This window comes from Paralichthys olivaceus, chromosome 7 (genome assembly GCF_024713975.1).
Source record: "Paralichthys olivaceus isolate ysfri-2021 chromosome 7, ASM2471397v2, whole genome shotgun sequence".
Taxonomy (NCBI): Eukaryota; Metazoa; Chordata; class Actinopteri; order Pleuronectiformes; family Paralichthyidae; genus Paralichthys; species Paralichthys olivaceus.
The window spans coordinates 16,054,568-16,072,986 of record NC_091099.1 but is presented as its reverse complement, the minus strand read 5'-3'; the positions used below and the strand labels follow the sequence as shown (position 1 = coordinate 16,072,986).

General features: G+C 41.3%; 3 protein-coding genes across 7 annotated transcripts; 1 reads left to right on the top strand and 2 right to left on the bottom strand.

Annotated features, from left to right (window-relative positions):
• Nucleotides 1-7: 7 nt before the first annotated feature.
• Nucleotides 8-4,948, bottom strand: edc3 (enhancer of mRNA decapping 3 homolog (S. cerevisiae)). The gene is made up of 7 exons (XM_069528278.1): nucleotides 4,800-4,948; nucleotides 4,386-4,551; nucleotides 4,068-4,294; nucleotides 3,631-3,969; nucleotides 3,384-3,537; nucleotides 2,788-3,005; nucleotides 8-2,669 (listed from the first exon to the last, which is right to left on the bottom strand). Exons 2-7 carry the CDS (start codon nucleotides 4,547-4,549, stop codon nucleotides 2,335-2,337), a joined length of 1,437 nt encoding a protein of 478 aa, XP_069384379.1. The 5' UTR covers nucleotides 4,550-4,551; nucleotides 4,800-4,948; the 3' UTR covers nucleotides 8-2,334.
• Nucleotides 4,949-5,658: 710 nt separating this feature from the next.
• On the top strand, nucleotides 5,659-13,663 carry LOC109624085 (putative leucine-rich repeat-containing protein DDB_G0290503). 5 transcript variants are annotated; one of them, XM_069528865.1, is made up of 20 exons: nucleotides 5,659-6,188; nucleotides 6,265-6,329; nucleotides 6,416-6,695; nucleotides 6,802-6,896; nucleotides 6,984-7,113; nucleotides 7,210-7,335; nucleotides 7,585-7,710; nucleotides 7,807-7,911; nucleotides 8,010-8,171; nucleotides 8,260-8,477; nucleotides 8,561-8,825; nucleotides 9,437-9,548; nucleotides 9,637-9,679; nucleotides 9,783-9,852; nucleotides 10,162-10,240; nucleotides 10,330-10,598; nucleotides 11,102-11,224; nucleotides 11,727-11,876; nucleotides 12,666-12,726; nucleotides 13,049-13,663. In XM_069528865.1, exons 1-20 carry the CDS (start codon nucleotides 6,042-6,044, stop codon nucleotides 13,267-13,269), a joined length of 2,847 nt encoding a protein of 948 aa, XP_069384966.1. In that variant the 5' UTR covers nucleotides 5,659-6,041; the 3' UTR covers nucleotides 13,270-13,663. The 5 variants fall into 5 exon arrangements, with proteins under 5 accessions (XP_069384966.1, XP_069384968.1, XP_019934142.2 ...); XM_069528867.1 differs by having other exon boundaries at nucleotides 6,799-6,896; nucleotides 10,330-10,409; XM_020078583.2 differs by having other exon boundaries at nucleotides 5,660-6,188; nucleotides 6,799-6,896; nucleotides 10,165-10,240.
• A 136-nt stretch (nucleotides 13,664-13,799) lies between these two features.
• LOC138410871 (uncharacterized) lies at nucleotides 13,800-18,072 on the bottom strand. Its single transcript, XM_069528869.1, has 5 exons — nucleotides 17,390-18,072; nucleotides 15,809-16,821; nucleotides 15,246-15,402; nucleotides 14,203-14,363; nucleotides 13,800-14,094 (listed from the first exon to the last, which is right to left on the bottom strand). The coding sequence occupies exons 1-5, from the start codon at nucleotides 17,532-17,534 to the stop codon at nucleotides 13,948-13,950; spliced, it is 1,623 nt and encodes a 540-aa protein (XP_069384970.1). The 5' UTR covers nucleotides 17,535-18,072; the 3' UTR covers nucleotides 13,800-13,947.
• Nucleotides 18,073-18,419: the final 347 nt, after the last annotated feature.

Sequence of the window (18,419 nt, the reverse complement as noted above, 5' to 3'; positions counted from 1 at the left end):
TAAGAAGTCAGTGGTAAATGTTTTTATTTATAGACTCAGTCTGCAGATGTGACACAGTTCACACACCAACAACCCTGACAGTGAACTTCGATCCACGAAGGAAACTAAATAAAACATCGTATCAGCGTCTTTTCTAACGCGGCTGAACTGAACACTGAGTTTGGACCAAACATCTCCTGCAGGTCAAATCATTTCAAACATCAGAACTGACTTCAGGAAACATAACCTGCTTTTAAACGTTACCACGGTCTTCCTGTGAAACCCCAGGTCCGCTCGACTGTTTCTGACTGTTCACATTTTGTTAGGTGATGACACCATCCATTGAGGAAATAGAATTAAAGCTGCCATTACATCAGATCCAACAGAAAAAGGAAGAGCCGCGGCTTCAACGTGTGGTTGCGTGGCCCCCTGGCGGCCAGAGACAAACATTTCAAATTCACATTCAGTAACCCAGGCTGATGTTTCCCAAGCAAGACTGGACAGATGTGACATAACACATCAGGCTGCAGGAATGTTGGAGAGAGGACAGACTTTGTGCATGGCAGTTATTTCCTCTGAATGAGCGCAGAGACGAGTGTGCACAGAGAAAACAACAAAAACAACACAAGCTTCCTTTTTTAAAAATCCTCCTGAGATGTTAGAGAGCCAATGTGATGGCACGCTGAACACTATGAATCTAACAGAACGATCTGTAGCCGTGTGTCCTTTTCTACACTCCACTCACCTCAGTGATACAGAGCTCTGGTCTCGTTAAAGAACCAGCAACAAGGGTTTGACTTTCATCCGAACAAAGATCTGGCATCACAGAGGACTCTGACCCGTCTGTCAAGGCCTCAAAAAGCAGCAAAACACAAGCAGCTCTGCACTTATGTTAATTTGTGTACTTCATAAACTATACTTTAGTTTTATGGTCAATACCTGTAGAAAATACAAACGAAAAAAAGTCCTGGTCAATACAAGTCTGCCAATGACTTCTCATCACAAAGACCTGATCTACCTGACACAGAGGTGGTACTTGGTGCAGGATGGTGCATGTTGATCCTTTCCTGTGACTTCAGATCATGATTACTTAACCCCCCAAAAATGCATTGAATTCACATACAGGGCTTGTACTTTAGAAAACGTCCTAATACAAAACTTTCTGACATTCTAACCTGAATGGTTAAGACTCTTTAACAGAGGGAACCATACCAGTGTATTTTTTTCTCCCCCATTTTTCACAAACCATTTACATTCACAACCTCCTGCAAATGATGCTGCTTTTTTTTTTTTAAAGAAATTAAGATGTTTCCTCGACTGTTCCAAACAATCATTGCTACTATTCATTTCTGTACAATGTGAGAATCTTTTCCCGACCTCTTAAAACATATTTATGTTGTGTAATCTACATTTTGATCAACTCTGCATCTGTATTGTGATGCAGTGTGGACTTAAGCAAATGAATGTGCTTGAACTGCATTTCCACACAACAATAATATAACATTGACACAAACAGACGTAATGCTCATTGTAGAGAATTAACATAACTTGAGTTTAAGATAATTAAATACTGTAAATGAATGGAAACCAGTATCTATATTGAACAGAAAAAAACCTTATAGCCAACATTTAGATTAGTGAAAAATTAAATACACAATTTGTATTTAAGGACCTTAAACGTTCAGAAACACTGGTATGGTCCTTAAGTTTTACCAATTAAATTAGCAAAGCCCTTATCACCACAGCCTAGTTTTACCATGGACAAACAACACTGCTGATATCTGGATTCCCTCCAGTAGCTGGTCCATATAACATTGGTTTAGTGAAAACACACAGATGAAGGTTCTGGATGATAAATCTATCCTAATAAAACAACTGGTATTTACTGAATACTGCAAAGTACGGAAGCAGAGACATTAGAAGTGATCATTTCTGTTGTCTCATCCAGATGAAATTAAGAATGGATGGAGGATCTTATTCACAACATGGCTTTGGAATGACATTAGTTTACAATGACATTCAGTAGTTTACCATTTTCAGATTGTCCTAGTAAATTCTAAACTGATTTTCATCATCAAAATATCTTGTAGTATTTAAATACATTCGTTTTCATGACATCTGTTTATTCAAAAAGCTTTAAATGTCTTTTCTCCACCCATTATGTATTTAGTCCTTACAGAACAAAATGGTACAAAACCGTGGTCCTTCAGTGTGACGGCAAAGTCCCTTCCACACGTTGTTAGAAACTTGAGTGATGAACAGAAATACAGCTGAAACTCTCTAATATAAGGCGACCAAGCCCAAATGGTCAAGGATGGTGAAAGATTCAAGCTGTCTTGTTGACCATTAATCTTGTTACGCAGAGTGCAGGGGGATGACAAATTTGCACCCAAAAGGAGAGTGGTACTGGATTCCAACTTCCTGGAGCACCTGGCGAGGAATACCTATGTCACACAGGTAAACCCGGCCGGCGCCCTCACCCAGGGGAAGCGGGAGGCAAAGACAGAGGGACCACTTGGCCTCAACAGCCTGACCCTGTCCACTAACAGGGGGGTCTAAGCTGAGCACTGGCGCTCTATTCTGGTTAGCCCAGTCTGCAGCTGCTCTGTACCAAGGCTGATCCATTAGGAATGTGTTCTCATGACAGTCCAGGCAGTTAATGATTAGGTCCACTGGAGTGTCTGGAAGGTCTGAGGAGTCAAGAGAGAAAAATACCAGGAAATTGTTCAATCAACTACACTGGGAAATGTAAAACAGTTATATCTATTGAGACCAAAACAGAAAGTCCAAGTATAAAAATATGCTCACCTTTGATGCTTGACACCTGTTTGCCCCCCGTTTTGTTAAAGAGGGTGAGCTCGCTGGTGACGGAGTCAAGCATTTTGACAAAATTGGGCATAAACAGAATGACCTCCACTTCATGATTGGCCAGGTGACGACCACAGCTGATGCCCTGAGCCCCCTGAACATGAGGGCCGCACAGCAGGGCCACTGTGGGACGCTGATGTAAATTTTTGGGAGTGAATCTGAAAAGGAAAAAAAACACCCAAGAATAAATAAGTCAATTTGTGGTACTTTGTTCTCTTAAAGTACCAATAGCCAGTATAAGGTAGTAGTATATTAAATTCATCTCAATAATATAAAATATTATTTAATCCTGCTTGTTTTCTCATTGTTCATTTAATAGTTTTAATGCATGTCATATAAAACACTTTGAGCCTCCATATCTCTAGATAACCAACAGCCACGTCTCTGATGTTTAGTACATAGCTTCTTTTTTTTTTTTTTTCAAACTTTGACCCTAATTGCAACACTAAACACTCTGTGATCATGTGCAAATATACTAATATACCATGTCACATGTTAGCGTATAATACATACTGACATGAGAAACCATCACATACCTGTTGGGCCCACCCAGCAATGTAAGTGCCATCTGACTGGCGCACACTCCAGTCATTTCAAGTCTTCGCTCCAGTGAGAGACCGTAACGCTCAGCAACTGACAACAGGCGCTTGTGTAGTTCGTAGGATATGCTGGGTACAACAAGTCCAGAGTCTGAACGGGTACAGGAGAGAGTAAAGGACACAAATTAAGTCACAAATATTTCCCCTCTCCACCACTTATTTCTTAAGATTGTGAAATACTTACCCGTGCAATATTCTTTGGCTCCAGGCTGCGGTACAGTTATCTGTCTGTACACAATAGGTTTGGCCTCCAGGATGTTCTCATCGTGACGGTACCGCGAGGGGGTCTGCTCTTGTGGCGTCCCACGCGACCTTGCGCCGTTACGACGCTCTGATACGTCGATCTCTGAGAAAACGGCTGCTTTGTCAAAAAGTGCCAAGTTTCCTTCAAAATCAAAGTCTGTGTCAAGTTCTTCGTCCACGCCATCACCAAAGCACTCATCATCTCTGTGCTTCATATGACCATTCTTCACCCCGTTCTTTTTTGGCGTCACTTGGTTTACTCCTCGACTACTGGCCGACCCTGATGGGACAGTGAATACGTATTTAATCTCTACACCTGAGCAATCAACTGTACTGTTGTTGTTTTACTCTGGTTTGATTGTATAAAATTGCACTTACAGGAGTTGTGTCTTCGACGGAATCCTTTGGGCTGACCAGGAACATCCAGGTGACGGTCTCCATAGCTTTTTGAGCAGTGCGGTGGAGAGTTTGGCTTCTCCGTCGGTCTGGGGTCTCCCTTTGGGACTGCAACTGGAGCACTGCCTACTTTTGTGGATGCAGAAGAGCTGGTCCGGGCATTGCCATTTCTGATGTCTAAGATCTTCAACTCTTTTATATCAATGGCACTGCAGGAAAAAAATGGAGGAATGAAGTGAAGTTGTGAATCAGATCAGAGTGCACAAAGAGCCAGGGGGGAAATCAGATGCAGTGCTTTACCTGAATGTGACCTCGGGAACAGGACATCTGACTCCGTTATGGAAAGGTTGTCTCAAGGAGATGGTTTGGCTCGACTGGTCCACAGATGTCACCTCTCCTTGATAGACTCCCAGTGTTGGACCGCAGTTGATGGACACTAAACTACCCAACCAATCCGCAGCCATGTCTGCACGATGTTACAGAAAATCAGTTTCAATCCAACAGTTCTCGTCGCCGTGAATTCATAGTGAACACAACCTCTCTTTTTAATCACTTCACTAACTTTCTGACTGTGCAACATCGGAGTGCGAGATGTTAGCGAATAGTTATGCTAATAGTTGTGCTAACTGACTAGCGTTAGCATCGGCCTTTTCAGTTCAAATTAGACACAAAAACGCTCCATTTAATAAAAGTCGCGTGGTGTAAGTGTTTTACCTTTTAGGGATTAACACAAAGCAAACTCTTCGAGAACACGGATGGGTGAATTGTGAAGTTAAGTGCTGGAAGGAAGATTGTAGCTTCTCAGATTCAAGAGTGGCTATCACCTTCTGCTGCTAGCGTCTGAATGACCACTTCCTGTTTCCGGAAGACCTTTATTTTCAAAATAAAATCCAAAGTTTGAACCCTAACCTTTTTCCATCTACTGTGATTGCAAATAAAGCTATATTTAAAAAATAGATTAGAATTATCTAATTATGTTTTGTTCTAATATTAAGGCTGTACTACTTATTAACCTATGAACATTATTATATTAGGATGCATTTGGAGCATAAATTAGGATGTGCAACATTTATTATTATTATTATTTAATTATTGGATTATTATTATTTTATTGTTGTTGTTGTTAGCATTATTATTAGCATTATTACTATCTAAAGTTGGAGCACTAAATCTGAATAATGGTCTGACTTGCTTCTGCAAAAACAGAACTTGAGATTAAGTCAGCAGGATGTAATATTTCACACTGATTTGAAGAGTATTAGTAAGCTTACAACCATGCTACCATCTAACAAGTCATCACATGCTCTCTTAACCCATGGAGCAAATATAATATCCCTTAAAATTATCATATCCAGTATCTTTTTTATCTCAATATCCCTACAGGCAACCCAAATCAATCATGACACATTTACTGTCACATTTAATTAGTCTGAGATAAATTATGTGTATCATGATTACTGTTACTCCTGGCAACAAACAGCCAGTCAGCAGGCTGAGTGAGGTCATGCGGAAACTATCCCAGAAGTGTTAGCACATGACACACCCACCCAACTGTGTCCTGTATACACGGGTTACCATGGATACTTTGTTCAAGGGCTGTATCTGATGGAAATCAAAGCCGTGAGGGAACCACAAGCAGAGCGGGTGAGTGTTGTCAATGGACAGGAGAGTTTCTGCAGCAAGGTACCATAAGAGAAAGTGTAGATTAGTGGAAACTACCCTTTGACCAGATGGGCCTGCATTTAGATATAGAGATAGGTATAATGAGCATATCTATAATCAAACCCATAGTTTTGTAGATCACAGACATACTGTTATACCATGTGGTACAGTGAACATCTGCCATCAAGCAAGCACTGGAAAAAATCAAGACACATCATCCAAGTATAGTCACTCACTCAGAGCTGCCACCTTTGTGTGAAAATCTAACCTTGTCACTTGGGCGGACGTGGGGAGATGAGGATCGCAGTCTCTCCCATACAAAGTAATAGCACAGATCTAGGAAGTCACTCCATGATGTTCAGATCCTCATGCAGAAGTTCAAGTCCCTTTTCCCTCGGGGACCTTGACATGTGGGACACCAAATCTCGCTTTTCAGCCCAGGTAAGAACCCAATATACTTTCTTTTCTAAAAGTAGAACCGTTTATTCAAATTCAAATATGTGTGTTTCTCTCTCAGACCTCAGCGTGGTATGGTTCGGCAACTGTCTCTGGATCTGGGTTTCTATCCAAAGTCAGCACAAAGTGAGGACGAGACAGCGTTTAAGCAACAGAGACACAGTAATACTCATTTTTAAGTCAGGGTGGCTGAAATACTGTATCTGTTCCAGCTCAACAGGCAGCAGTGGTGGCTTCAGACAGAATGACCCAGGTTTAAGGAAGTGGCAGTCCTTGTCCCATTTGGTGCCTGAAGGTGCAACACGGCCCTTTCCTCCATCGCCGGGAGCTGAATTACAAGCTGCCCGAGGGGAAAGTAGCTTTAGACAAACAGAGGTGGCACAATGGCTGCAGGATGCTCAAGAACGGATCGACACTCGGTTGGACCGGCTGAGGGCCAGAGATGCACAACTAAGCTACAACATGACTTCTTTGATCGACATGACACAGAAGGTAAGTAAAACGGTGTTTACACTGTTTCTGCCTTCAGTGGATGTTTGATATTTGCTGCAGTTGCACACAACATCAGTTTACTTCATTCTAATGTGTGACACAGCAGATGTCAGAAGGACTGAGCCCTCTTGAGCAGGAGAGGGAGGCAGCTGAATTATCCTGGTTTCACAAGAACCCCCAGCACAGAGAGCTCCATGAAAAGTGAGTGAGGTTAAAGACGTGGAGGAGGTACATGTGAGAGGCTGTAAGAAAAGACTGACATTCCTCATGTGAAATTCACTTCACAAGGATCCTGAAGCTGGAGAAGGACCTGCTGCAAATGAGGTCTGCTTTGGACAGCACTGATCAACCAACTGAGAAAAAACCTGATTCACTCAGCAGAACCTTACCAGTGAGGGAAGAAGAGTTAAACAGACAGGTGTGTTAGCTTTCTGTACTGTGAAAATAGATTTGTGTAGTAAATAGTGGATTATTCTGTGTATTGAGATTGTTATCCTGCTTTATTTGTGTTAAGGAGAAGCAGAGGGTTGACACTGAGCTGTGCAGGCTGAGGGAGGCTCTGAAAGAGGCTGAGACAAGAGCGAAAACACAAGAAGAACAACAAAACCAGGCCCTGCAGCAACTCCAGACTTCAACTGAGGTCAGTTTATGAAGATGTAAAGAGTCAGAGAAGTGAATACCTCCGCCAGGGCCCAGCAGTGACCTTATGCCCCGGATATTTTTGGGATGTGCACCAAATTGCACACACTCATAAATATCAGTCCCCTAAACATGTCTGATATTTTCATTGAGAGAATTGTTACCTCTGCCAGAGGGGTTATGTTTTTGTCTTTGTTATATATATACTGTATTTTTCTACTGACTGTTTTTTGTTCATGTCTGCCTTTAGACACAGAAGGCACTGTTGAATCAAATCGACAAGATGAATCAGAGGCTCAGCCACACGGTGTCAAATCACTCCGAGGTGCAAGAGCAGCTCAGTGAAGCCAACAACAAAATCAGCCAAGCATGCCTGGTCAGTTATGTGTCTAATCACTCCTAACTTATACATCACGTTGAACATTTACAGAAACAGTGACACATTCAAAAACATCTTTATAACTCTGCTCAGGAAAAAGCCATCTTGTCAACTCAAGTGTTAAAGCTGGAGGATGTTGTAAAACAGCTGAAGGCCAAACTGACAGGGGCTCTGTCTGACAAAGATCACCTGACCCAGGTATAAAAAATCTCCACAGGGCCTTAACATTTGAGACAACGAAGACCAAAATGTGCTGTGATGGTTGACCAGGTTTTCTTGGCGTGATGCTTTAACAGGAGAAAGCAGATCTGCACCAGAGGGCCCAGGTCCTGGAGACGACACAACCAGGTTCTGAGGTCTGTGAGATCCATGAGCATGTGGCTGCTGCAGAGTCTCACACCAACAAACAGGATCAGGAGACGATTCTGATGAAGGAAAAATCAACGGCCCTCATAGAGGTTACAACCTTTGAGTGATTGTCTTTTTGTCAATTACATTTCTTTCCGAATTCTTTATTGAATCATTGCCAATGTTTCATTACACAAGGTAAATGAAAAGCTGACATATGAGCTCAAGATGATGGAGCAGAAGCTGGACACATCACAGTCTCAGCTGCAGGAGCTGACAGCAGAGAGGGTCGCCAACACCAAACTGATCGAAGATCTCGAGGCAGAGCGCTCTGAGCTGATGAGACAAAAAGAAGAGCTGCTGACTAAAATGAATGATGGCGGACATGAGATGAAGGAAAAGTGCTGCCAGCTCAGGTGAGACGTTAAACACTCACTCCTCTTCAGTAAAATGAAGATGCGGTTATCCTCTCCACACTAAAACCTGCTTATTAATGCAGGGAATTTGTGGAGGTTTTGGAATTAGAAAAACAGAAGCTGCAGGATCAGTGTCTGTGTTTGGAGGCTGAGGTCTTAGAGAACAAGGAGAAGGTACAGCTGCTGGAAGAGGTGCATCAGGAACAAGATGCGGCAAGAGTCAGAAACATCGAGGAACTTAAAGCTGTGACCTCACACTGGACTGAGAAATGGCAAAAGGTGGCTTTGACCCTGCAGTTCACACAAGAGGAGCTGGAGGAACTCAAGCAGAACAACTCCAGAAATCAAGTAAGACTCTTTCTTTACTGCTCTCTTAAACATCCATTTTAAAACATTAATTGAAACATTAATTTTAACATTTAATTGAAAAAGCCAGAATATATACTTGACTGAAAAGTCCATTCGAATTGTATAAACACTGGAGACTTCAAGTTTATACATTACACTTGTTTGCGTTGCATCTGTATTGGTCCAATATGAAAGCAAATTATTATTGATGTGATCAAAATTTCGGATGTTTCAAAAAGATGCTTGTATATGTCCACATGTTAAACTCAGATTTGCAGTGAGGACATAGAAAGTCCAGCAGCTGAATGTGAAAATCTGTTATTTTGTGTTATGCTAACAGACAAACGAGCAGCAATAAAAAAATAACTTCCTTGGCGGAGGTCATTACATCTTTATTGGATAATACATATTTTCCTACCTGAGGAGAAACAAATATGCTGAAGTACAATGTTAGTATGGAGACGCTGCTGACCCAAAACATGGCAGTATAACCCTGAAAAGCTTGTGCCTGATCTCCATTAGTGTTGGGACACTTAGATGCTCTAAGTAAGAAGCCATTCATATTTGGTAGATATGAATGGGCTACATAATATTACGCTTAACTCTTACAGAGGGAATCTGTCGCACTGCTGAGGATTGAGCTTGATGCATGTAAACAGGAGCTGGAGCTGGAAAGGAGCAGGAGTCGGGCGCTGCTTCACAGATATAAAGACGGTCTTATGGGTGAATGAAAATGCAAATATTCTCGACCAAATACTGTTTTGAGTGATGCACTCATACAACTCTGATCCAGAACTGCTTGTATTTACAGGTGGTGAAGCCGTGCAGACTAAGGACAAAGAGACAGTGACAGAGTGAGTGGATTTTTATCCACTTTCATTTTCAAAATCTATTGTCAGCAGTGGCTGAAAATTAAACTCTCTGATCTGTGTCTTTATCTCGTACTCTGTGTATCAGCTTATCTGAATCCTCTTTATTACCGGAGCCGCCATCAGACTCCCACAGCAGCCAAAACAAATCCCCTCAGGTAACAACACATTTCCGCACCTCAGCAAATTAATTTTTCAACATTCAATAAATAGGATTTAAGTATGCAGAGAGGATGAAATCATGAACATCATACATTGATGTATTTTACATGTAAGCCAGGTGGGAGACACAGGGAAAACTGAGGTCAAGGTTTCTACTTCACAGCTGATTCTACAGTGACTTCAGTCTGATCAATCTATGAGTCAAGTACACACATCTATGTTTAATCACCTGAGAACCAGCAGAGAGCCCCAGGCTACATTTCGTCTCTCTTTAACATCACTGTTTTTCATGAAACCCCATGGAGAAGGCCACCGAAGACAGTCAAGATGATGAGGACCAAGCAAAAGTATCAACCACTGACTCGCTGCGGACTCATCAAGAAGGTGAGTCTGCTTTTGAAAACATGTCTGATGGTGCTGGATTAATCTTCCTCACTGGTTCAGCTCCAAACCTTCATCTTCCATGTTTTCAGAGAGCGGGAGGATGGTGAATCAGCAGCAGGAGAAAATGTTGGCAATCCAGAAGCTTCAAACACTAAAGCAGCTTTACCCGGTAAAGAGACAGGAAACAGGAAACCCTCAAAGATGGCTTCCTGCGTGTGCTGGTGATGAATATGAAAAACCACTGATACCTAATCAGCAGGTGAAAGATGAGAAACCACCTGTGGAAGGCAGGAAGGATGGATCTGTCTGTCCAGTTAATCTGGAGACAGTCCAGCAGAACAGAATGGTCACTGAGCAGGTATATATATATATGTTATATACGTATATATATATGTATAATACCAACATGATTCCACTTCACCTTATTTTAACAACTATTAGACAGAATTGGCCATAATATTTTTACACTATATTACAATTTGTATCAAGTGTTAAACAGCAGTGGTGGAGAGTAATTCAATATGGGCTGTTTTGAGGTTTACTCAACTTTAGTTATTAGTTACATCACAGATTCAGATTCATAAAATAAAACCAAAGAGGATGATGGGATAATTTCCTGGAGGATGTTCACAAGCCACCAAAGAATAAATATAAAATATAAAAATATAAAAAAATATATGAGCAGCAACATTGAAATACTGCATGTGCTAATTACTGCATCAACAATATAATATACTAGCATATATTATTGGACCACGCTGCATAATGAGTTCATTTATTAATATTTTACATTAATAAATATTAATATATTACATTAGTATCAAAGGTATCTAAATATTCTGTATCTCATCATTTTGGTAGTTGAAGAGTTTGTTCAAAGAGCGAGAAGGAAATGAGGAGGGAAATGTTGACAACACGTCAGCAGCTGCTCAGACTGGGACCTTCTCACCTCAGGACTGGACTCCCACTCCTAAAGCTGTCAGGGTAAGAACTAAGAACTGAGGGAACATGACCATCCTGACAGTAACGACATGGATTAGATCAGAGACTGTTTATAGAGATGGACGATGTGAATCACACATCTTCCACTAATGATGTCACTGGATCAGGGTCTGTGCTGTAGTGATCATAGAGAGCTCTTGATCAATCACTGTCAATCATCATCTCGTGTTTATTGCATCAAAAAAATTTAAAATGTAAACAAGTTTTATGAACACAAATATCAGTGTGTTAAGAACTACCTAAAATGATAGATGCCCTCTTAGAGAAAATGTATTTAATGTATTCTTGGATTTTTTAGTTTCATCTGTCAACACGATGCAGGCTGGGGTATGACATATTCTGCAGCCAGCCACCAGGGGGCAATTGAAACACTTTGACTTAATTTTGGGGGGAAATTTCATGTCTTCCATCTTTATTTCCAGCCGATGAGCCACTAAGGTTCGCAGAAGGAGCTCAGGTTGTGTGTGTTTAATATTTTATTTAGACTGCAGTGGACAGGTGGAGCTGTCAGCAGAGCCCCGGTTTGATGCCAGTGTTCGAGGAGGACGAGGAGAGCAGTGACCAAGGAGGGGAGGAGGAAGGGTTGGCAGGAGAGGCCCAGGCTGAGGAAAACCTCCACAAACAGGGAAACAAGGTTAGGAGTGCTTTACTTGCAGAGGGTGGAGATCAACACTCAATCCTAAAGAGGTGCTGTATACATGAACGTCAATGCTAAGAGCACAAGTTATACCACAGAAACATCAACATAAACCTCCAGCCAACACACCACTCAAAAGGCCCCTTTCCTCATCCCACTATATGCTTCATAAGCATCTGCAACTGATTTAAATTAATATAATTAATCGTGACTTGTAGATTATATCATGAAATTAATGGAGCTGCGTCTACATCCACTCATTACATGCACACACATATGTGCAGACAGCACTAATCCCAGGTCCTGCCTCAATCAAACAGCAAATAGTACATGGTGACATGGCTGCATAACCACTTAAACTCCATGTTAAACGCAGTTCATCCATAATCTCACATATGACCCTTTCTGCTTGGTGAATAATCGGATTTGAAGCTGAGGAGTGAGCCGCTCGACTGGAACTCATCTAACTCGACCATAAGAGGATGGGCAAGAGTTACAGTATGTCGCTGTCTTACACTGAGGGCCTGTGACCACCACTGTTCTGTTAACAGACAGTGAACATGGTGATTGGTTCAAAGTCTGAGCTGTATTATCTATGACCAAATGCAGCTTTTCAAAACCTGAAATAAAAACTACAGTGTGTTTTAAAAAGGTCTACAGGGTTGATCAGGATTTTGAATATGATCTATTTTGGCTGCTGACAATAAAGATAGATTCACAAAAAAGTAAATGCATTCGGAAGTGTTTGACTAAAAAAGCATCCAAAACCATCCTCTCTTCTACTAGATGTCAGCTGTGAGTGCAGAAATCAGCGATCTGAAGGCAAATAATGAGAATCTGCAGCAAGGTAAAATATACATAAATCAATATAATCAGTTGTGTAGATGTATGTGCTTTAATCTGTGTCAAGTTTATAGTTTAAATCTCTATAATTTTCCTCAAACAGGGACATATTCACACATGGCCATAACTTAATGAACTAACAAATTGAAATGGCTAATTGTATCATTACAATCTTCACTGGTGGATAAATCCTTACTTTGAATTAATCTCCTTCTTTGTCTACATTTGCTTTATAGCTCATGCATGTGTAAAACATTTATTAGACTTGACATTTGAATAAATGGATCCTGTTTTAATCATGTCAACCTTATTTATTTTGATTTAAGTCATAAGATTCAAGGAGCCGATCCAGGATCTTCACACTGCAGCAGAGAAAGTATCAGACACATCTTCAGATACTGAAGAGTCCATCCTGACTCACTGTTCAGATGAGTGTGACCTGCAGCAGAGGACACCGTCCTTCTACCCTGATGGAGTATTCCTGGCTGAGCTTGTAGATATCTGCAGCCCTGATGAAGATGAGGAGGAGGGACAGGGTGTTTTGTGAAAACTTGCATTGTGCAAGAATTTATATATATATATATATATATATATATATATATCAATACCCTATTGTCTTTGTACCTTTTAGCTCATATTGTATTTAAAAATAACCCTTTTGAGAAGATGACGCAGATGCTTTTGAATAATACATACAAAGATTGTGATTTTTTTTGTAGCCAATCTAACAGAGCACTTCACTGAGTGATGAAGCCACCAACCTCAGGCAAATGTGTGCTTTATTTATATTACATGGTTCCTCACAGCACTTTAACATTTAGGAAATCCTGCAGCCGACAAGATATTTCAAATGTGTCTCAAAAGAGTTTTATAGTATATAAAGAACATGTGTTACTCACGTATCATATAAATGAAAAGTCTCATAGACATAAACACTTGAGTGACAGTATTATTAGATATACAGACCATATATTTCTGTTCACCTACCTTCCTTTTTTTTCCTTTATTGATATAACAGTTTGAAAAAATATACTATTATATAATGTCTGGTCTCATAATGTATTATTCGACAAATCATTATTATGTAATAATGGATTTATTAAAATAAGGCCATGTTCATGGTGCTCAGGAATCCATCCATTAGAACTGTCATATCAACATCAGCTCTGAGATCACAGTGTATTAGGTCCTCTGGTCACAGAACAGTTTTTAAGGACATGTGTATCTATTGTGGTTGTGGTTCAACATTGTGCCAGCGTGCCTGCTCCATCTGCAGACTGCACATGTCCCTCCAGTGAGCGCGGCCTGCATCTGCAGCCGCTGCACCGATGACGACTCGACCAAGAACTTTAGCCTCTGAGTCCATGTGATTCTGTCACGTAATAGAGAGCAGAATAGGAAATTTATAGTGTAGTTACAATACAAATGAATGTATTTATAATTTTATTGTATAAGTGTGAGCTCCCAAAGAAATTCGTACCTGCATGATTATGAACTCGAGCATGAGGGGCAGCTGACTGATGTCTCCTGGAGGAATGTCAAACAGGAATGAGGTGTTCCACACAGTGCAGGAGCCGCCCTTAGACTCTCTGCTGCTGATCACAGTTCTGTCGTGATGCAGATTGATCACCACCTGGTAATCTGAACACAGAAAGTGTGAAAAAATCTGTTCTACAGTAAAATAAATTAAGCATAGAAATAAGATTCAATAAGAAAAAAGGAAAGAAACTAATGTACTATTATTTACAAATTAATAAAGTAAACTTTATGATATACTACCTCTTGTATGTGAATATACCACATAGACAAAAAGTAAGATACTGTATTATTAATAATGTTTAAAATAATATTTTTTTTAATATTGTAGTAACTGCAATATTTGTAATGCTTCGCTACCCCTGTATCAGATTAGATTTGTATTTGAAACTAAAACACACATGATATTTGGAAACATAACATTTATATACACAGTCCAGTTACAAAACCTGGAATATTTAACTGGAATAAATAACAAGAACAACAATGAGCTATGATGCATAAAATTAAGAGTTAAGTCTTTAGCAATAGTAACACAGTCCTATCTACTCTTTACTGTGTATATTCTTCCTTCAGAGTCTGATGCAAACCAAAACAGATTATCTTATGTGACATACTGCACATGAAACAGATATCATAAAATCGAATGGGCAGACAGGCTAATGCAAACAAAGATTATTACTGTCAGACCAGAGATTCAGAGGAGATTGGAACATTTTCCAGAGGATTGTGAAGAGTGAAGGATTAAACCACAATGTCATTAAAAAAAGGGGATGATCTCCAGCGGCATTCACATCCTGTAGACATCATCTAATCCCTCAAACATTAGAAGCAAACATAGGGAATTATTTTACCTCTGTCCCTGCAAGGCAAACGTTAGGTCCACACAATTTTACATAATGTCTCCATGCAGCATGCCCTTATGGAATCCCTATAAGTCGAACACATATTTAAACAAATTCAACTGAGGATAAATGCCAGTTTTACCTGGTGCTGCTGACATGTATGCAAGTTTGTCCAGGTTATCCGCTCTGAGGACTGTGGTTTTGATCCGGTGGGCCAGGGACTGATAGTGCAGCAAAATGAAGATCTGCGGAGGACAGCTAAGCCCCTTATGTGTCGGTGTATGCTGGGAGATCAAACTCTGCAGGGAAGAGGGCAAAAGTTCAACAAAGAGGGGACAAAGAGTCTGTCGGGGGGGAGGGGGGAGAATTTTGCTTTGTAGCAAACTGACAACACAGAAATGATCTAAGAGAATGACATGACATTACTGAGCACAAAAATCAAGCTCATCAATTTCTTTATTAGTTTTAGCAGGTCATTTTAACTGGTAACCCCCATGCAATGCAGGACCCCCCACACCCCCAGGTTCACTGTGTGTCTCTGTATCGGACATGAATGTAGACCTCAAGTCCTAAATGTGCCCAAAAGGGCCAAAGGGGCCCAGAAACAGATGTTTGCTCTTGGGCCTTGTAACAAGTGAATCTGATCATTTCTCTATCCAAAAATATACTGTCAGACTCAATGATATTATTTCAACCAGCCACTACCTTTTTTAGTTTCCCCTTGTTTGGTTTTAGTTCTTTCATGTAATGAATTGGATGCTCTGCTCTCCAATCTGTTCCTCCACATTCCACCTCCAGTTCACCGAGCGTGGTGCCTCCCAGGCTTTGCGGCTCTCGGGTGTACACAGCTGCTCTGAGCGTGCACCTCTGGAGCTCATTCACAGAGTTCACCTTCAAAAGCAGGACAAGGCTGCGTGGCTCCGTGCTTAGGCGGCTCTGGACAGAGGCCTGTGTGGGACAGGGGTACAAAGGCGGCAGGCTGCCGAGCACGGACACGTCCTCCAGTCTGTGAGGCGTCCCACTGAGGCTGAAGACGGTGACTGCCAGGGTCTGCTCCTCTGGAGAGAAGGCCATGGTGAAATGGAGGCAGGGTGTTTGTGATGCTGGCTGTTTGCAGCTGGCACTGGAGCCATAGATCAGTGGAGCCAGTGGGATTGGTTCCTCAGGCATTGACGGAGAGAAAGCACCAGGGCTGGTGAGCCTGCTGTGTTCACTATAAGATATATTGTCTCCAGTGACACTGCACCGCCTCTGCAGAGCATTACATGTTTTGGACAATAGTGCCAGCTTGGGAAACATGGGCAGGGAACTGTGGCTGGGATCTATGGGTTTATACAGCGGTGACGTTAGTGGTGGTGTGCTGAGACGGCGAAAGGAAAAATAAGACTTTTGCTGCTCCTTCTGCTCAGAGGCAGTTCGAGCTTGATTAGGAAATGGCAGAGAGGGGCATTCACCCTCCGAAGGGGCAGGGCTAGTGAAAGTGGAGGGATACTCCAGCAGGTCTCCGTCCAGCTCCTCATACTGCTGCCTGGATGCTGTTGTTGCTGCTGAGGGAGGTGAGCTCTGGGCAAAGGTCACGGGCTCAGCAGGAGGTGGCGTCACAGGATCTTTGTCTTTCGCTGAACAAATCTGACTTTTCCTCCAGCACAGGACACATCCCAGGATCAGACAGAGACAGAAGACGATGAGGCCGACCAAGAGGAGAATTTGTAGGTGAACTGTAGACATGAGGGAGAATAATAAAGGCAGTCAGATGGCAGGAGATTTAAAATTCTCTTACTCTAATGCAGGCCTTGGATTACAGCATTACATATTTTGCATTTTCAATTCTTTCATAAAACATCAATCACAAGTATTTTTATGTTCATTCCTCCTTATAAGACCCCTTCCTAACCACTGTATCCAGTGAAAGAGATAGAAACCATAATCCATCTGTGCAAAAATACAGTTATTCTAAATTATCTATATTTTACCCCTGAAATTCTTTGTTGATTTATGAAGGATAGATTGTAAAACAAAGAGCGAATATTGTACAAAAAACTGTAGTAACTTCTGAAGATCTTCTTGAATTGTTGGCCTGATGATGCCCCATTAACTTTGGCTTCACAGAACAAGGACATTTGAATGTTGTCCTTTGGTCCCCTATCGTTTACACAGGAATCATCACTAGATCTATTCACTGCCAGAATGTACAGGATAAATGAGTCCAGTCATCTCTTCTAATATATTTATAGGCATATAACCATTATTTTATAATGAGATAAACATGATCCTTTAAGACCGTACCTTCCAGTTGTTTGGTGAAGAGGACCTGCACCAGGAGCCAGAAGAAGAGTACGACCATGATGCCCTCGATCATCCCCTTACAGCAGAAGAGCAGCACTGACTGCCACAGAGGCTGACCAGGGTACTCTTCATCATGGTAAGGCATGGTGCAAACAGTGGGCTAAATGCTTTCCTAGAGAATTATCCTCAGAGGCGGAGAGGTCCCAGTAATGACGATCATTTGCTTGACTGATGAAAACACATTCTGGCTTTCAGTGCTGAAAGTGAATCTTTGCTTCAGAAGATCAATCAAAGACATCATTGTTGAGTGCAAAAGGCAAAAAGGCAAAAAAGAAACATCCCTTTAAAATATCCCGTATATTTCCAATCTCAAGTTTCAGCAACAATACCTGCACATTACATGATGTCCTAACAATTATTAAAAAAAGATATCTGTCATTCAGAGCCCTTATTCCATGAGTTTCTATCAAGTCGTTCAGCTCGTTTCAAATCAGAAAGTCCTCCTGCTGTCCTAATATCTGTTCAGTTCATCCCAGTCTTGGTCCCACCACAGTCAGTCCCCTCATCTGCCGAGTGACTTGACCGGTATTATTCCCCTCTGGGGGGGCGGGGACCATGGGCGGAGACATCCATCTCATAATACCTCTCAGTTGTGCCATGTAGCATCTTTCTTCCACACTGCTCCAGATACCAATCCAGCAGTGTCACTATAGAATAACTACCTCGACAGTAAATCCTGCAACTCATCCCCTCAGCTCTTATCTCCATTAGTGCAGCCCCCTCCTCTCATTAGTCTGCTGCACATCAGATTTCAGGAATTAAATCTCAAACACACTCTTTCTGCATTTCATGTTCTACATACACCATGTGGTGATTTCAATTTAAAAACCTTAAGAGATGTGAAACGCATTTGGTTTGACACCAAAGACAAAGCTTGACTGAGAATAAAACCCAGGGCAGGGATTGGTTAAAAAATGTTTTTTTAGCTCGTTGTTGATTCCAGGTTCCAAAGATGTGAAAATAACGATTA

Excerpts from the sequence above, each read along its gene's own strand:
- edc3 (XM_069528278.1), bottom strand. The coding sequence starts at position 4,549 with ATGGCTGCGGATTGGTTGGGTAGTTTAGTGTCCATCAACTGCGGTCCA. Across the intron at positions 3,970-4,067 it reads CCGTCGAAGACACAACTCCT|GGTCGGCCAGTAGTCGAGGA; the intron begins GTAAGTGCAATT and ends CTGTCCCATCAG. Across the intron at positions 3,538-3,630 it reads AGCCAAAGAATATTGCACGG|ACTCTGGACTTGTTGTACCC; the intron begins GTAAGTATTTCA and ends GTACCCGTTCAG.
- LOC109624085 (XM_069528864.1), top strand. The coding sequence starts at position 6,042 with ATGAGGATCGCAGTCTCTCCCATACAAAGTAATAGCACAGATCTAGGA. Across the intron at positions 7,912-8,009 it reads ACAAAGATCACCTGACCCAG|GAGAAAGCAGATCTGCACCA; the intron begins GTATAAAAAATC and ends ATGCTTTAACAG. Across the intron at positions 8,826-9,436 it reads AGAACAACTCCAGAAATCAA|AGGGAATCTGTCGCACTGCT; the intron begins GTAAGACTCTTT and ends TAACTCTTACAG.
- LOC138410871 (XM_069528869.1), bottom strand. The coding sequence starts at position 17,534 with ATGCCTTACCATGATGAAGAGTACCCTGGTCAGCCTCTGTGGCAGTCA. Across the intron at positions 16,822-17,389 it reads CTTCACCAAACAACTGGAAG|TTCACCTACAAATTCTCCTC; the intron begins GTACGGTCTTAA and ends TCATGTCTACAG. Across the intron at positions 14,364-15,245 it reads ATACATGTCAGCAGCACCAG|ATTACCAGGTGGTGATCAAT; the intron begins GTAAAACTGGCA and ends TTCTGTGTTCAG.